General features: G+C 38.1%; 1 protein-coding gene and 1 long non-coding RNA gene across 3 annotated transcripts; one reads left to right on the top strand and one right to left on the bottom strand.

Moving 5' to 3' along the window:
* Positions 1–1,744: 1,744 nt before the first annotated feature.
* Positions 1,745–12,843, bottom strand: LOC120486333 (uncharacterized). Its single transcript, XR_016169692.1, has 4 exons — positions 12,709–12,843; positions 9,172–9,355; positions 2,146–2,201; positions 1,745–2,075 (listed from the first exon to the last, which is right to left on the bottom strand). It is a non-coding gene; the product is annotated as an uncharacterized LOC120486333 (long non-coding RNA).
* On the top strand, positions 6,129–19,023 carry kiaa1614 (KIAA1614 ortholog). Of its 2 annotated transcripts, none has more exons than XM_039682286.2 (9): positions 6,129–7,023; positions 9,007–9,076; positions 10,929–11,069; positions 12,677–13,854; positions 15,084–15,231; positions 15,586–15,844; positions 16,008–16,132; positions 17,803–17,975; positions 18,055–19,023. In XM_039682286.2, exons 1-9 carry the CDS (start codon positions 6,129–6,131, stop codon positions 18,246–18,248), a joined length of 3,183 nt encoding a protein of 1,060 aa, XP_039538220.2. In that variant the 3' UTR covers positions 18,249–19,023. The 2 variants fall into 2 exon arrangements, with proteins under 2 accessions (XP_039538220.2, XP_039538218.2); XM_039682284.2 differs by having other exon boundaries at positions 8,998–9,076.
* Positions 19,024–19,293: the final 270 nt, after the last annotated feature.

Raw genomic sequence — 19,293 nt, 5'->3', positions numbered from 1 at the left:
TGTAGATCTGCAAAAAATTCTCACAGGGATGTATCATCAAATCAAAATGTATAATACAAACGAATTATTTTGTTTTATAAAATATTATAAAGTTATTAATATAATATAATAATTAATATTTAATATTTAATAGGCTTTATATACATGATTTATTATATTATATTATGTATTGATTTTAAAATTGTATTCATTTATAATTATAATAAAATATAATTTAATTCTATATACATTCTATAAATCTAAAACTAATATGTATATTATTAACTATATTATTATTATACAATATTATATAATTAATCATTAACATTTAAAATGGCACAAATTGAAATATATATACATATTATTCACATACACATATACACAACACAATGTTAGATGTGATTAATCATGATTAATCGATCTGACAGTACTACTACTACTAATAGTGTTACTATTTATTTAAAATTTAAACCATTAAAAGTATAGTAGTTGTAAATAATATAAAATAAATAATATAGTTTGTTTTATGATGTATATATATTAATTTGTTGTACCTATTTTATCTATTTTAAATTATTTACCATCTACAATTATTTAACATTTTAATTATAACAAAGATAATATAATAATTAATTACAATAAAATTATTACGATTTTGAGACTTTAAATAAATAAATAAATGCCTTGCAAGAGATAAGATGTAAATCCTTGTGCTCGTTCGTCATCAGTTGGCCCAATAAAATCCAATAAAGCATCCAATAAATCCCTCACACATCCCTCTCTGTCTTGCAAGTGTATTTTGTCCAAGCTAAAATTACCGGGTGACTTCTCGCTACAGGCAGGGCTGGGTCTGGGTCAGAGGAATGCACAAATAAGAAGGTCTATTATTTTTTCTTTTTTTTTTAGTCCTGCAGTTTATGCGTCCTTGGACTCAACAGTGCATGAAGTTCAAGACCCAGCCCATTGCTCTCTATTACATCTGGCTGTGCTTCAGAACTGGCCTCAAATCAGGGATTTATGTGCTTCCTGGAAGAAAAATAATCACGAATGATGTCCGAGTGACTTCTAATGGGTGTAGCTACGTCTAACAAAAAAATCAAACCAAATGCCAAAAGTCCTCTTAACGTGAAAGTCACGGAGGTTATTAAACATAAAGACGGGCACAAATCAGCGGGCGCGCGCTCACAATCAACAAAGGAAATTCCTTGGCAGCTGAACATGTGCCTGGAGACTCGAGAACTTCCTCTCGGCGTTTAAGAATTCTTCCATCTCCTTTCCACCCAAATTCAAGGGTAACATTACGGCCCTCCTGTTTGGGGGCGGGGCTACGGGAGTCCCTCAACCAATAGGAACGTTTTACAGGCCAGTTTCTCTCAAAGGTGGCCACGACGGTCTCCATAGCAACGTAGCAATCTTTCCACATCATGTAGTCCAGTTTTACAGTTGGTCTTTCTTCTGTAACGAGAGAGGAGTGAGTAAAGGTAGTTGTTTAGTAGGCCAAATTTGAAGTGGGAGTGTGTGCACAGCACACACGAGCCTGCCCAAAACAGCTGGAGCGAGAGAGAGAGAGAGAGAGATAGAGAATGAGGGATTTGGGACGCTCAAAACTGAAAGCAAAGCAGAAACTAACGTTAGAGCAAGATGGAATTTGACTGGCCGCTTAAGTTTTGCTGACTTCAGGTATCAGAATATGATTTTTAAAATCGTAAAAGTGGGGTTTAAAGGCGCATATGGCTGCTGTGGAAGATAGACAGCAGATGGACGAAGGAGGTAAGATGTTTGAAGAAGATATTTATTTGTTTTCTTTTCTTCTCAGCGAGTGCGATGACGTGATTCGTCAGATTTACTGTTCTCGTGATCTTTAAAGATGTTTGTGAAGATTTTGTGGCCACCTGTGTCTGTGAGTCATTGCATTCGGATGGTATTTTGTTTTCTTTGAGCCCCAGTGTTAAATAAATGTTAGATGAGAGAAGTGGTCCCGCGCGAGATGATTGTTTTCATTCCTGGTCCGACACAGCTGACCCTCCGTGTGTTTGAGGTTCAACACCAGCAGGGAAATGATTTTACACTGCAGACGCAGAACATTGGAAATTGACCTGAGCACAAAGTGAGACTTACAGCATGAATTTTGAAATTTGTATGAATTGCATAAATTTTACTACTCACTCTTTTGAAATGGTCTCATTTCCTGTAGTTTTCTCATCTCCAAACTTTTTCCCCAACTGGAATGAAAAACAGCACACCGAAACATCAAGATTTCCAGGCCTGGAAAAGTCGCTGAAAGTCACTGAAATTATCAAACTCCTAAAAAGTCTATCTATCTACCTGTCTGTCTGTCTGTCTGTCTGTCTGTCTGTCTGTCTGTCTGTCTTTTTTTACTCCAAGATATTTAATTGGCTCTTTAAATTGCTCTTTGTGGCATAGTAATTATAATAATATTTAGGTGTTCAGGCACGAAGTGCTGAAAACCTATTGTATTTGCTCGAAAGAAAAAAAAAATCCCCTAAAACGCATCGTGCAGGCCAAACCGTAAGGGCTGGAGCTCTGAAACTCTGTCAGATGGTAGGGCCTCAAATTGTGGAGAAGCTATCAGAGTATGAGGCCGATTGGCCCATAGGTGGCGCTACAGCAACCAAAAGTACTAAATTGCTCATAACTCCAAGACCGTTTGACTTAGCTTCAATGTTTTTACACCACTGTAATCCCTGGCTCAAGACGGACAAGATGTATATATCTCGGATTTGTATATCTCAAAGCTATCAGAGTACGAGGTGCATAGGTGCATAGGTGGATAGGTGGCGCTACAGCAACCAAAGTTCCTCCGCAAAGTTCCGTGAGGATCGGATTATAGGTGGCCAATGAGTGGTGTTGTACTGCCCACTACTGTTTAAATTATTTTTTTTTTCATAATACTCAACTATAATTCATAGTATAACTTTATCAATTCAATCTTTTAACATTTACAACCACATTTAGTAAAAAATGACTATTATCCTGAAGTTGAAAATGAGTGTGTGAACTAAACTGTAGTAAATCATATTTTAACATATTAAATTATGATAAATCATATTGGAACATGGTTAATTATGTAATATCAAGCTGAAATGTAGTATATCATGATAAATCATGCCTGCTACATAGAACTTAATGTCTTTTGATGCTTTTGTGCTTAAATGCCTTAAAGACCTGAACACCGATAAATGCTGCTTGCAGCTTTAATTATTATTATAATTTCATTTATTTATTTATTTATTTAAAAAAAGGTCATGACTGGAAAGTTATACTTTTTTATCATGCACTTTGATACTATATATTTGTCCCTCATAACTATAACGACTTTTACACTTTAATCATAATTTGTGAAAGGTGACATATGAACGGGTTTGTTAGTGTTTTAAAAAGCTAATAAGTGAATTCTTTAGAATGTTCTTTCTTATCTTGTGTGTGTGTGTGTGTTTTCAGACAGAATAAAGTCTTATGTATCCAAACGCCCAGTACCTGGAGCAACGGGAGCGAGTCCTAATTAAATTAAATTAACCTCCCAGAAAACTCACTCGTTTGTAAACGTACCACAGAGGGAACTTGCTTTTCCATCCTGGTCCTAAATAATGGCTATCAGATGTCAAGTGCATGTCTCTAACACCTGAACACCTTAATTAGGTTTATTAATTAAAAGTTAAGAGTGTTCAGATTTTTGTTTGACAACGTTGTGTTTTGTTAAATGACAATTGGAGGTTTAAAAGCAGGATAGTGCTGTTAAGCCTATAGGCTAGTCTACAAGCCCTTTATTATTCTCAGAACAGGTTAATGTGTTTGTATTGGTTACTTACTGGCGAAACTTGTTCTACATCAGTGGCGTTAGTAGTTAGAAGAGAAATTAAAACTTACGTGACTCACTAAAATATTAATTATTACTTTCCCTCAGCCTTAAGAAAATCCACAATGACATACTGGCAGTTGTTTGTGACATTTTAGATTTTTCAGATAGTGTGGTCAAGCCTTGGATAAAGCTGTTTGGAAAGAATGAAATATGTGAAATTCTTTTTGTCAACAAAGTGATTTGTCAAAAATTCAGTTGAATGAAGAATGTGCTTTTCACTAGTTTGAGGACAATTAAAACCTCTGTGGTTACTAATGGCTTTAAAGGACAGTTTAAAATGCACACAATTATTTCCCTCAGTTCATGCAAAATGTCAAAAACTAAAAAAATGCAAATGCTTAAACTGAATCCTTTGCACTGAAAATCATATAATGATTATATTTGTCTTTTTTTATTTAAAAATATGTAAACTTCATAGAGAAAAGATACATTGACTTGAGAAGCAATACTGACTTGTTTTACTTTCTTAATATTATATATATATATATATACTGTATATGAAGAGTTCAGATGCAAAAGCCTCTAAGTGGCATTTGAAATTTTCTTCTAATATTATAATTTTTATCAAGCTTGTATATTTAAGTTCAGTAATTTCACTTAATTGACAATGAAGATTACCTATTAATTGTCATTTAAGTGAAATTACTGAACTTAAATACACAAGCTTGATAAAAATGGTCATTCTAGAACAAAATTTCAAATGGCACTTAGAGGCTTTTGCATCTGAACTTATCATATATATATATATATATATATACACACACACACACACACACACACACACACACACACACACACACACACACACACACACACAAAAGACTTTTAGCCTAAACATTCTCTAAACAAGCCTAAACATTCTCTAACCATGCATATGGACGTTTTTCCGAACAAATTATGACTCACCAAAAACTTTGAATGAAAGAAATGAAAGAGTTTCATTCTCTAACCATGCGTATGGACGATTTTACGAACAAATTATGACTCACCAAAAACTTTCAAAAGGCTGAAAAGGAAAGATTTTGCAGAAAGCCTTTATATGGAGATGATTTGTCTGTGTTTTGTGCAAATTACTAACCTCATGCCATTACTACAACTTTAAGGCCAATTTATACTTCTGCGAAGGGTGCGCGCAGTTGGTACGGCGTACCATACGCACAGACGCGTACCATACCGCGTACCCTTCGCCGTAGCCTGACGTGCACCTCCTCAAAAATGTAACTACACGTCGCGACGACGCAGACCGCAAGATCTGTGATTGGTCGGCTTTGTAGCGTCGCATTTCCTCCTACGCATTTCCGCACGTACCATCTCCGACATCTTCTCTCATTTCTGCCTTATAGTTTTAGTAATTTCACTAAAATTAACTGTTTTTCCACCTCAATAAGCTCCAACTCCAACATGATTCGCTCTCTTTCAGTCAAGGTTCAAGGTTCAAGGTTCAATTTATTTATAAAGCACATAATAATACAACATGAGTTGACCAAAGTGCTGTACATAAGAAAGAATAAAACTGTACATAACATGCTGTACAGAAAATAGAAAGTAAAAAAATAAATGAAAATAAAATGAAAATAAAAATTAAAAAAAATCAGTGAATCACAGTTAAATTCTACGCCTTTCTATGGACATCACAACCTCTCAATAAAAAACAATTTCACCAATACGTACTCATCGACCTATTTCATCAACGTACTCATGGGCAGTCGAACGCTAATGCAAAAAAGTACGTTTTTAGGTGACCTTTAAAATCATTGATGGAGGAACATTCCCTGATATATTGGGGTAAACAATTCCACATCCTGGGGGCAGCTGCTGTAAAAGCACGGTCTCCTCTCAGTTTCCTGAATGTTCGCGGTACCACCAGGAGATTCGCTGATTCTGACCTCAAGGTTCTTTTTGGTTTATGTAGGACCAGTCGCCATTGCTTGTAGTAACCTAGCCGCGAGGAATCTAAACACAGTGGAATATTAAAACCCTCCGCCGCCAACTAGCGTTTCGGAGCAGTACTGCAGAGCAACCAAGACCTGAACGCAGAAGTATAAATGATCACGACATACACTACAGCGTACCCTCGACACTGAAGTATAAATTGGCCTTAAGAACGGCTCAACTTTTGTGAAATAGGCAGACATTTTTTGTGAGAAGTTCTCCTGTGTACTACATATATTAATAATCCACGCAATTATTAGTCAATAATTCTGTCTTGTTCTTGTTTCTTTTCATTCCCCTCAGCCACCAACATGTTCCACTGACTCTCTGATTCACCATGGAGGAAGCAGTGACATCTGAGGATGCTGAATCCCTGCCTTCCGCCTCCCAAAACTCTGACATCCACCTCAGAGAGCCAGAGGATGGGTGTCCTTCTGACACTAGCCCAGAGCCCAGCTCCCCGTCCTCACCTTCACATCAGCAAACTCAAGGCTCTGCCGTATCTGCGCTGCAGTCCAAGGTCAAGGCTCTCTCTGAGCGCAGCAGAGTTGCCTGGAAAGAACCTGAAAGTAAGAACCAGGACAAGAAGGTGATTCCTGGGACTTTCATGCTTGGATATGCCCTCACTGATGCTTGGGCCTCCAGCAGCAGCGATGAAGAAGGGGAACCTCGCAAGCCCCTGATGTTCCTCACAGGAGACCCTAAGCCTCAGGTAGAACTCGACCATGATCCCATCTCTTCCGAAGTGTTGCTGACAGTTCCCTGTGGCCTTGGAGAAGGAGCAAGTCTGGAGAACCTCTCGAACGATGTTTGCGGTACTCAGGACGGCGCTTCCCTATCCGATAATCCTTGGATGCCACCAAAGTATTTCTGGAGGTCCATTAGGCCGGAGTTGCCACTTCCAAACGGGCATGTTCCTGTTGGGAAAGACGGACCAAATGGATTGCCATGGGCCCTTGGCTCCAAAATGGGCCACAAGTTTCCAAGGGAACTCCAAAGGTCTGACAGCCTGGAGAGTCACCTACGCAGGTACAATCATGACGAGGTGGGACAAAAAGGACTCTGGCGGGCCGACAGCTTAGAGAGCATGTGCAGCAGTGAAGGCACACTGTCCCTGGCCGAGAGGGTCGAGATGAACCGTGGCCTTCTCAAACAGATGCTGCAGAAAACCCAGAACAAAGACCATGTGCCAGGACAGAGGCTGGAGGACCTGACGCATATTGGTGGTAGAGGTAAGGAGACATGTCTCAGTGACATGGTGCAATTCATTTTGTATTAATTTCTTCAAAAATATGTTAAAAATGCAATTCAGACACGCAGACATGACTTTAACAAACCTCTTCTGTGATTGGTTCTTTATTTCTGAATTAAAATACCCTATATATTAGAGCCCGACCGATAAATGATTTTGAAGGCCAATCCCGATACAAATATTTGTTGGTTTTAAAATCCGATATTTCGATATATCGGCCGATATTTTTATTTATTTTTTCAGAAACGCGCAACAAAACAAACATTAACAGATTTCCCTAACATTAGTTATTTGTAGTTATTTATGAGTTTTAACTAAAATAATATGATGATGCATTTTAAAAAGAAACAGAACAGACTGATGATAGTGGCTTTGTGGTTAGCTAGTCTATGATGAGCCATAATTTAGCAATGGATTGCGTCATACTGCAAATTTTAAAACATACATTTTCAATATAACAGGCCAAGGAGAGATGATACGTCTCATTGCTATAACTGTCACACGCTATTAAAGAAATACTTCAGTCACATTGTCAAAAGTTAAAAGGACAGTCAGTACACTGTAACAAAGTAACGTAACTATTACTAGCTAATTCCGCTTCACTCTCGGTTTATTTAACAGCAGCAAAACTGGACATGATAGTCACAAATTTTGTCATGCTTATTTGAGTTAAGAGAACTGATGCAGATGTTCTTTTAATTGTTATTTAAGCAATGTATGTCTCGTGACCAACTCAACGAGTGTTGCCAACAGGGACTGTTGAGTGCCCTCTGTTGGACAAACTATCCAACTCCAACACTGATGACATGGCTCAAGCGTGTTTCGTCCGTTTATATTTTATTTTTGAAATATTCATTTATCGGCCAGTATAACTGCCAATACCGATAGTTTGGAAAATGCCTAATATCGGCCGATAATATCGACCTGCCGATATATCGATCTTGCTCTACTATATATATTTTAAAATAGAAATTGTCAGGTTGATAACTACTGTCCTGAAATCATAATGAAGAAAAATGAATAATAATGAAATGTATTTATTATTTATTACTTATTAAAAAATAACAACACTGATTGACTGTCGTTGCTTAATAATCGACAAATCAGTCATGAGGTCCAACCAACAAAAAAAAAAAAAAAAAAAAATTCAGCTCAAGTCTGTTATAAATGAGAACATTATAAGTGTTCGCTTGGGACATGGATTTTAATGGTGAGACTTTTGTTTTTGTTTTGATTTAGATTTATCGGCTAATATATTGGTTATTGCCTTTCAAATATAATGAATTATCGGTTATCGGTATTGACCAAAATGCTCATTTCAGTGCATTCCTAATTAAATATGAAGCAATATATGATATTTAAAATCATGATATTTAAAAATAGCAATAAATCATGATATTCATTTCATATTGAAATGAATATGAATAATTGATAAATGAGAAATGAATAATTCAATATTCATTTCATATTGAAATGAATAGGGTTTCAAACTCAGCTGGGTTGTTTCCGGAAGCTAAGATGTAATCAGCCTTATCCGATGTAATGTAATGTGCGATATAATGCAGGGTTAATCCAAGGCTATCAGACAGGTGTCAAATGCCGTTAGCGCATGTCTGATGAGCACGTTTACGGATTACACGCAACAGGCGCACATGACCTCTCTAATGAAGCAGAGGTCATATAGACTAGAGAGCTGGATAATCCAGATATGAGAGGACAGAAGGATAAGAATGAGAATTACACTGATTAAAAACAACTTACTGTGATAAAGGGAAAAACAAAGACGCTTCACTTTTTCTCACTTTCGTAGCACCAGACGTTGGCAGACAAGATGACCTTCTCATGTCAAGAGAGATAAACAGCTGGCTTTTAGCAGTTCACTCAACTTATTGATATCAAGCCAAAAATAATTATGGATGTCAAACCCCCTGTAATTAGAATGTCTCTGTATCAGTTTCTACAGATATATGTGTCCTGAATGACAGTGATTGGGATTCTGGGATATCGCTCCAAGGTAGTGAACACAGCCAAAGGTGGGCAGCACAGATTGATGCTCTCACATTATTCTCACACACCATGTATATTTAGCTTCTCACAGTACTGATTAGAGATTTATTATTTCACTTACCTGAGACTCTTCGAAGTAGTTTTTCTTAATTTCTCCCCGAAAACCCAGCATCTGGATATCTCTAAATATTGAACATTCAAGAAAGGGGAATGTGAGCTCAGGAGAAAACAGCTGCTGAAGTTTTTCATAAGCAGAGGAACGAGATCATATCATTGGCTTTTCCTGCCTCTCCTTCAAACTCCACCTAAAAGTTGAATAACAATGGAAATAGTTCAGCCATTTTCTTCAAGCTAATAAAAATTATTATATATATATATATATATATATAGATATATATATATATATATTTCCCTCATATATATATATATGAAGAGTTCAGATGCAAAAGCCTCTAAGTGCCATTTGAAATTTTCTTCTAGAATGACCATTTTTATCAAGCTTGTAGATTTAAGTTCAGTGATTTCACTTAAATGGCAATGATAGTTACCTATGAATTGTTATTTAAGTGAAATAACTGAACTTAAATATACAAGTTTGATAAAAATCATTATTCAAGAAGAAAATTTCAAATGGCATTTAGAGGCTTTTGCATCTGAACTCTTCATATATACATGTATATATATATATATATATATATATATAATATATATAATATATATATATATATATATATATATATATATATATATATACATGTATATATGAAGAGTTCAGATGCAAAAGCCTCTAAGTGCCATTTGAAATTTTCTTCTAGAATGATAATTTTTATCAAGCTTGTATATTTAAGTTCAGTAATTTCACTTAAATTGCAATGAAGATTACATATTAATTGTAATTTAAGTGAAATTACTGAACTTCAATATACAAGCTTGATGATAAAAATTATCATTCTAGAAGAAAATTTCAAATGGCACTTAGAGGGTTTTGCATCTGAACTCTTCATATATATATATATATATATTAAAAGAGGGGAAACATCAAAACTGTGTTGAAAATAAATAACAGACATATTTACATTATAGGAGAAAATTAATAGTATAAGCAGCGTGATATTTGAACTTATGATAAGGCCAAATTTAAAGTGAATGAAAATTCTATGTAACCCATTCGAATGATTTTTTTTACATTACACAAACAAATTTAAAGCTATTTAAATAATAAGACTAAGTTAAATTTCATTTTAATTATATCAGTAGTAACTCCTGAGGTATACCAGTCCCTGAGAAAGACATTTCATAAAGACTTTTATATTTTGTTAAATATATAAGTTTATGTTTAATATATGTCTAATAAGTTTAATGTATGTTTTTAGTTTAAAAAATCCTTTGAATTAAATATAAAAAACAAAAACAAATAAATAAATAGTATTACATATTTTTTTCATGGATTTAAAAAAAATAAATGAGTGAATCAGTGACAGGCAAATTAGAAAATTGGCTGATTATTTAAAAAAAGTATTTTACATTACACACAAAACAGAGTTTATGTTATTAAATAATGAGTTCAGTTTCCTTTGAATTACATCAGTAGTAAGTCCTGAGGCATACCAGTTCCTGAGAATGACCCATACATTCTGATTTCTGTCTTTTTATAACTTGGTATGGCCATATTTCTATTTTAGAGTAATATTCAAGCCTTTGATCATGTAAACATATGCATTAGCCCATCAAGCGCATCATAATCAGGTACAAACCCAACACACACTCAACAACCGTCAGCCTAATTAGTGATGACGGCCTGCTCCACTTAATCCCCCCCCACACCGCACAGGAGCTGACGTGTTTCTTTCTCTCTGTGTCTCTCTGGCCGGCCCACAGGGCCTTTGTGTTGGGCGACAACCTTCCGCTGAGCCCTCGCCACGAGCAGGCCAAACGACTGCTAGAGAGAGCGCGTATGAAGGCCCGGTCCAACCCTCTCAAAGCCGACCACACCATCCTACCCGTCCAGAGGGACAACCCGTAAGTTTCTACGCTCTCTTTTTCCCTAGTTTTCGGATTGTTGGGGTTTCTGCTGGGGGGGTTGGGGTTTAGAGGCTTAGGCATCATGGGAAGGGAGGGTGTTTACATGGCTCTCTTCATATCAAAACAAGGAAACCTTCGCCTGCTCACACTTGAGGGTCTGTGTGGGGGATGTAGATCTTAAACTGTAGTATTGGGGGCTGGACCGACTTGTCTTTTGCTCCGTTTGGAGTCCGGCAGCTGATAAAAGGGAAGGGGGGAAGTGTTTGGCAAATCTCTTTTCAGAAGCAACAGGTGCTGCTCTCTATTTCGGTCTGGCCTTTTAATATAGCATTTTTAAATAAGGGTTTCTTCTACGTATTTGTTTGAAACTGACATAAAAGCATCATATAATAATATAACCAAGACGCCAATTTAATCAGTGAAACAGCATGAAGCTAATAGTAGCCTGAATTTAAACTTCTAAACTAACTAGTGTCCTCCTTCAAACTCTTCTTCTCTGTTTCTGCCGGGCACGTGTTATATAAGACAACCTGAATTATACAACGTGTACACACGTCTGGTGCCTCTAAATCCCACTTCCCCATCCAGCGCTCTGTTCTCTACCTCAGCACTTTCACACAAAGACAGATGGGCGAGCCGCCCCAAACGCCTGTCTCCTTGTTTGGTATGAAGACAAGCGGTGCATGGCAGCATCCGGAACAGATTAAGGCAATTTTAAACGTCACAACAAAAACTGACGCGCACTGAGGAAAGAGGAATAATATGTTTTTTAAAAACATTAACAATATGTTAACATATATATTACGTTTTTTTAAACAAATATAAGTAATATTAAATTCATGATAATTATTACATTTTCAGCACTGTGCTTTTAGTTGTTGTTTTTTCATTATAAATATAAAAATAAAAATATAAATTATATATCCTTTTTCTGGCTTTGGATTTAAACAAATAATGGTGAATTAGTGACTGACAGAAAAATCTCTTTTTTATTTATTTAAACGGGAGCTCTGCTTTGCTGTACTGCTCCGCTACACCTGTCATGTCTGCCAGCTGTTACTTTCCTTCTCCCTAATTCCCTCCCTGCCTCTCCCTTATGGGGAAAACAGCTCGGTGATGTTGATTACACTGCTGTCGGTTTTGCTCGGGTTAAACTTACCACTTAACTGCCTCTCTTGAGATTGAATGTTTAAGACAAACTCACAGCTGTAAAAAGTCCCATAGGTTTCAGAACAGTGCTCAATGCTTAACAGACATGAAAAGTCCCAGTGCACAATAATACCGGTACACTATTAGATTTCTATTCCTTAGCAAACACGGAATATTGAAAGACACTTGTTTTGGTCCTCTTATATCTAACAAAGACCTGATGAATGATGATATTGAAATGTCTGATGTGTTGAAGACGACCTTCCTAAAAGGAGTAAAAAGCACGTCAGGAATGCGCACAGACGAGCCAAAGCAGAGGGAAAATTTCCTCAGGAATTTGCCCATGTCTCCATGCTGGGAGATAGACTGCAGGCCACTTTGGCATGCATCCATTTCTTTGTGTATCTAAGTGCACAGGAATGCAACTAATTTCATATATGTGCATGTGTGTACAGGGAGCTGCTCTCCTGGGTTGGTGTACCCTTACACCAGGCTCCTCTTGCCGGGAAGGAGGGCGTGGCGGTGGTCTCTGGAAACCTCAGTGACTCCTCTAGCGGCGACTCACTTGGTGGCACCCGGCGGAGGCACGGCCAGTCCCCAACTCGCGTGCGTTTCGAAGACGAATCCGAGAAGGATGCCGAGGTGCGCTACCTGGAGCGGCTACGCCAGCGACGCAGGGCTGGAGAAAGAGCACAGGGCCTGCTGGTGTCCAAACCCAGCTTGTCGTCTTACATCAATGGAAAGGCGGAGACAGGACATGGCTCGAAGGATTCAATATTCTGGAAGACAAAAGCCAAGAAGAGTTTGTTAAATGGCAAAGGTTCGGAGACAGCAAACAGGCAGTGCAACTCATGTGGGACCTTTCTAAATGAACCCCATGATCCTAGCTTGAACTCAAATTCTCTGTCCGTACCTAACGGGGAAGTAGAAGGGAAAAAGGTACCATGTTGGGTTGCTCCCACACTTCCCAACCGGCTAGTCCGGATCGAACAGATTAAGGAGACGTACATTGGGACGAGTCCTGCTATTGTCCACAGCGATGGAACGCATTGCAGTCCTGCGGATAATGTGAGCAGTAGAGGAACCTTCCAGAAGCTGAAGAAGAAGGTCCGAAAACTGGAGAGTAAGCAGGAACCCTTGTACGTCAATGGCCTTAGGGTTCCGACACCTCCGGACTGCAACAAACTCACACCCAACGGGACTCAAATGTGTCTCTCGAATGGAGTAGCATTGCCATTCAACCCCTACGCCACTGATTTACTTGGACAGAGAATACCAGCCACATGCAGCCCTACATCCAGCAAAGGGATTGTGGCACCTCCGTTGCCTCCAAAAGGAGAACCGCCAAGTTCCCACCTTCCCCACCAAACCCCTCCTCCTCTCCAACCGAAAAAATCTGCCCTGAAGTCCAGCTCCAAAGACCGCTCTAATGGTCGACGGACCGTCACACTCATGTCTTCGCCAGAGTATCTGGACTCCACAGAGGCAGGGGGCATTGTGCAGGAGCAGACTCCCTCTGGGTTGGGTTACTGGGAGGACAGATCTGTCATGGTCACCCCTGGACCCTTACTCAAGACAAGTCCGGTTCTGTGTGCTCGAAACCTACCCATACAAGGGGAGGAGAGGTCTACAGGTTAGTTTAACTACATGGGCTAGGGGTACCAGGGGTGTCTAAACATGCTTCTGGAGGGCCAATGTCCTGCAGAATTTAACTCTAGCAAGTCCAAACGGGCTTTCGCATCGTAGGAACAATTTTAGTTCTAGGAACTTTTGGAGGAACTAATTTAGCTTGTACTTCAGATCAGGGTCTAAACCAGCACCTATAGGAACTACCAGTGACGTTAGAGTCTGCTGATTGGCCGAATGCTCGCTAAACACCAAAATAAACCGTCAAAATAAAAGTCACTACAACAAGCGTGGCTTACGTCACTTCAGAGTTCCTACTGGCGGTGCGAATGCAACCAGTAAATGTTCCTAAGGGAACCGTTAGTTCTCAGGGAACCACCATGGAGGCTAGTTTATAGAACCAAGTTCCTAGAACTACCTGATGCGAAAGCCCCCCATCATAACTGCCTGCTTGGAGGTTTCTTGATGGTTCAGGTGTGTTTAATTGGGGTTAAATCTAAAGTCTGCAAGATAGTGGCTCTCCTGGAGCAGTATTAGACACCCCTGCCATACACATACAAAGACAACCCCCCAAAAGTAACATTGAGGAAGTGCTTTGTTTAGGGAAACAATCATTTTCACCATTCTGGTTACTAGCACTGAGCTTTATCCATTTTTTTTTTTCAGAAAAATACTTTATAGCATGAAGTCTACAATTAGTAAACTACTAATAGAACTAGCTGAAATAGATCTAATAATTTTTTACTACATATCTGAGCTTCACGCCAAACAGGATAAAGCTAATATTGCAGATGCACGCTTGTGTAACGTACTCTAAAAATGAATCAAAGCTTTTCCCAGTATGAAGTGGCAATTCCAGGTAGACATGTGAGCTCTGCTCCAGTCGGTCAGGTGTCACCTTTGGGTGTGTGCGCTTCTCTTCACTGTGTTCCTGTCCCGTTGGGGATTGTCCAGATCAGCAGATCCATACTGTCCTAGCTGAGTAATCCCACAGTGGGCCAGTTACTTGTACGATCAGTCTTTTTCCACCCCCTTCAACAGTTTTCCATCTTGTGTGATGCTACTTGAAAATGTGTTCTGACATGTACGTTTCTGTAACGTGAGATGATTCACTGTTATATTGTTATAAGTAACAATTCAGTTTACACAGCATCATTGTAATATTTAATAATTTACACAGAATGTTTCATCCATCGTCCTTTGATATGTACTGCCACTTTTTCTATTCTTACTCAGATGTGGAACAACACCACACTACAGGACAACTAGGATCTGACGCAACATCCAGCAGTGCTGAATCAACCCAGACTCATCTCACTGATGGACACGTCAGAGGGCCAATCAGACCAGTGCATCTCAGGGCAACTAGCCCAAACTTTTCCCAGTGAGTAAAGAGGGAAAGAAAGAGGCAGAAATTATGAGAATCACCCCTATGCCCTTACCTACGGCTACATCTCTTTTCTGTAATCCCCTTTTTTGGTTAGGACTTTATCAAACTGGATTCTTTACTAAAATGTTCAATCCTTTCGCTGAACAATTTAATTTCCGGGGCAACAATCATACAGATTGCTTTGCCAATTCATGCTCAAAGTAGGTCATGAGAGATGTGGTCCAGACTTACCATGTTTGTCTACTACAAAACTGCCACCTACTGACTGAGAATTACAATTGCATAAACATTTATCCAGACATTACAAAACCAAAGTTTACATATATGTATACATAACTTGTTTTTTAGAGCGGGGATGGATGCGGAGCATCGGGAGGGTCGACCCAAACTCTCCCTGCGGCGGTTCTTCTCTGCCATGGGGCTGAACAGTGTGGGGTTGCTGGGAAAGGGACGATCCAGCAGCATGGATCAGCTCAGCCTGCACCACAAACCCAACTCAAACTCGAACCAAAACCTTCGGCCATCATCACCCTCCACCTCCCCCAGCCCCACACACAGACACCACCACCAGCTAAAGAAAGCCCCCTCACTGCAGACTATATGTCTGGTTAGCATCTTGTTTTATTATATGACAACCTGTAGAAGTCCCTCAAAAAAAACATCTGTAACTTTTTTAAAGAAATAAAATGTTTCTTATAAATAGATACTAATTACAATTGAAGAATGATAATTTAGTGATTGGCACTGACTGTATCATTTCTCACCACTAGGGGTCTCCGTTTCTCCAGCTGAGGAGATCATCATCGGCTCAAAATCTCCAAATACCCAAGATGAAATCAGACCGCTCCTCTGCATACACTCCAGGAGAACAGCCCTGTAGCCCTGTATTAAACAGGTATAACATGTACACAATATACTAACACACTAATATGAAGCATCACTTTAAATGACACCAAACAATATAAAATATAATATTATAATATTAGGACTGTCAACCAATTAATCGCATGCAAAATGTGTGTGTGTACTGTGTATAATTATTTTGTATACAAATACACACACATGCATGTATATATTTAAAAAAATATTTGCATGTATATACTTTATACATATTTATACAAAATTAATATTACACATAAATATAAATATTTGATATATTAATAACACATTTTTCTTAAATATATACATGCATATGTGTGTATGTATATATAAAAAATAATTATACACAGTATACACACATATATTATGTAAACACAAACTTTTATTTTGGATGCGATTAATCTTGACAGCCGTAATTATAATGTAAAAAAAAAAAAAAAGTTAAAATCTAATATAATATTGTAATTCTCGAGACATGACTATTGCAAGTTTTGTTTACATTATTTAAAAAATATGAGGGTGATAATGCAATATATAAAATTTTATTTTAAACAATAATACTATATTATATAATTATAACAAATATAAATAAATATATATATATATAAAACATATATAGTTATTTTATAATATTTATTATATACATTTTATAATATATTTTATATCCATTTAATATTAATATTATAATAATATTACTACTACAATATTTAAACATATAATATATGAATATATACTTAATATAATTTCTTTAGAATTTACAATTTTTGTAATAAATAATTCCATAATAATTTACAAAAAAATAATCTGATACCATCCCCATAATATTTTGTAAGCATTATTTCATAACATGTACACCGCTTGGTTTTATTAAATCATCCCATTTACCTCTTTGTAACATTGTAGTGTAATGAACGATGGCAATTTCAAGCATGACATGTTCTGCGGAGCATGCATCGTGTTCTTGTAATGTTCAGACAGCTGTCGTGTTGTGCAAAAGGATTAGTATTTTCCATTGACTGGGTCAGCAGCAGCAGCAGCAATAAAAAGAGGGAGGGAGGAAGGATAAAAATAGAGGTGTGCGTTTGCCAAAGAAAGACATGGAATCCCGGGAATGATCACCTGTCTACATGCTGCTGCTATATTCAGCCTCTTGCGTGTATTACTAGACGCTGCCCTTTAAGTGTGTTTGGGTTGTTCACAGTGCCAGATACAGTGTGTTTGTCAGCGGCGCTGTGATTCGATAGTGCCTGTGAGCATGTGTGGTGTTTACGAGCGTGTGAATGTATGTCTAAGGGAAGGAGAGATAGCCAGAGAGGAAATTCCAGCCTTAGTGACTGGAGCTGAGCTGCAGCTTACATCATCTTGCTTGAGAGCCAGCGAGGATAGATCTGTTCTGGTTGTATCTTGTTTATTCAGCCTTCACAGTTGAAAATACATGGGATTCTTTGGAAGTATTCATGGAATACAGCCCAATGTTTGATAAGGGTGTCAAAAAAAATAAGGTTAAATTATAAATATGATTATCAAAAATAAATACTAATATAATTATGTATTTAAAATATTTAATATATTATTTGAAAATATAAAATGACATATTTACATATATAAATAACCCTAAATTCTGGCAGTTAAATACTTTTCCATTTCATAGGTCGTTTTAGGTGGATAAATCTGTGTGTGTTTTAGGGGTCTTGACCGTGCCTTGAGTGTAGAGGACGTGGGGCGGCCCAGTGGGGTGCGCCCGGTGGGACGCGTGGCTCAGGCCTTCCCTGACGGCACCATCTTACTGGAGCTCTCCAGACCCCCCAACGGCCCCTTCGGCTTTGTCATTGCACGAGGAAAAGGCAGGCCAGACTCAGGTGAGTGACCTCTCGCTCTCGTTTTCATGCCCTTCTGACGCAGTCGAAACGTTTAAGACTAACTCGCTTTATGTTTAAGGGGTGTACGTTGAAGAAATGGGCGACAGCAATATGGAGAAACTCTACGCGGGGCTGCTCGGGGTCGGGGACGAGATCTTAGAGGTGAACGGCGAGAAGGTGGCGGGACATAGTCTGGACCTGGTGACCCGTTTAATGACTCAAAACAGTACGGCTTCAATCCGCGTACTACGACATAGACGCCTACAGCGCTAACTGAAGACCAAACTGAGCCAGAATGACTCCGATGGCGTTTTGTTTCAATCGAACACTGTGTTAAAGAGCGTCAGAAATGAAGTCAGGGATGAGTTTGTGTAAACGGCAGACCTTTGGTGTTTTTTTTTTTTGGGCTGTTGAGCAATGATGGTGTGACGGTCCATTTTATAGGGATGGTTACCCAAAAATGAAGTGTTTTTTCATGTATTTTGTTCATTTTTGGGGCAAACTCATCCCTAAAGCGTCTGTTATGGCTAATTTACAGTGGTACCTCAAAAAAATACCATATTCAGTCACATTCATTGGATCGTTGTTTCCTATCAGAATGGTACTATTGAATTGTATCGTGACAGTATATTATATTATATCTGTGGCACAAATTATGTATGAAGGACTGCAAGTTAAACTCAAGTATTATTGTAATGAAGGACAGTCTAAACGTGTTTGCCAAAAAAGACCAATGAACGTTAATGTTTATTCTTCTTCTGAACATTTTGTTTCATTCAAAGCCTCCGTCGTTTTCGCATTCAGACTGTCGGTTCTAATACAAAACCTTCTCCATGCTGCTAACAAGTATATTGCACACGGTCAAAAAAAGGCTTATACGCTCTGTTAGAACTCAGTGCACACGCTGCAGTCGCATTGATCATCAGCTCTAAATGCTCTTTAGTAAAGTGATTCGATATTTCTCTATGAGGCAGCGCATTGGTATGCCTCTACAGTGCAACCTGACACCATTAGCGTGCTGTCCTGAAGGATATCAGTGTTATGGTACGTGCTGCGCAAAAAGCTACCAACCTAATGTATTTTGTTACATTTATTTATTTGTGTTCCTATGAAATAAAACAACTGGCTTTTGTGGGACAGCTTGTTTTTTTTTTTTCTCCTTCATACACTGTTAGTATTTTAGCAGTACCATAAACGTTAAAATCATTGTTTGTCACTCGAGGGGCAAGTGGAAATTAAAGGGATAGTTCACTTTGAAATTAATTTTTGATATGTTTTAGCTTACCTCAAGGGCATCCAAGATGTAGGTGTCTGTTTC

Source organism: Pimephales promelas, chromosome 2, assembly GCF_988280905.1.
Source record: "Pimephales promelas chromosome 2, fPimPro1.hap1.1, whole genome shotgun sequence".
Lineage (NCBI taxonomy): Eukaryota > Metazoa > Chordata > Actinopteri > Cypriniformes > Leuciscidae > Pimephales > Pimephales promelas.
The sequence above is the reverse complement of the archived record's forward strand: the minus strand, read 5'-3'. Positions and strand labels throughout refer to the sequence as shown.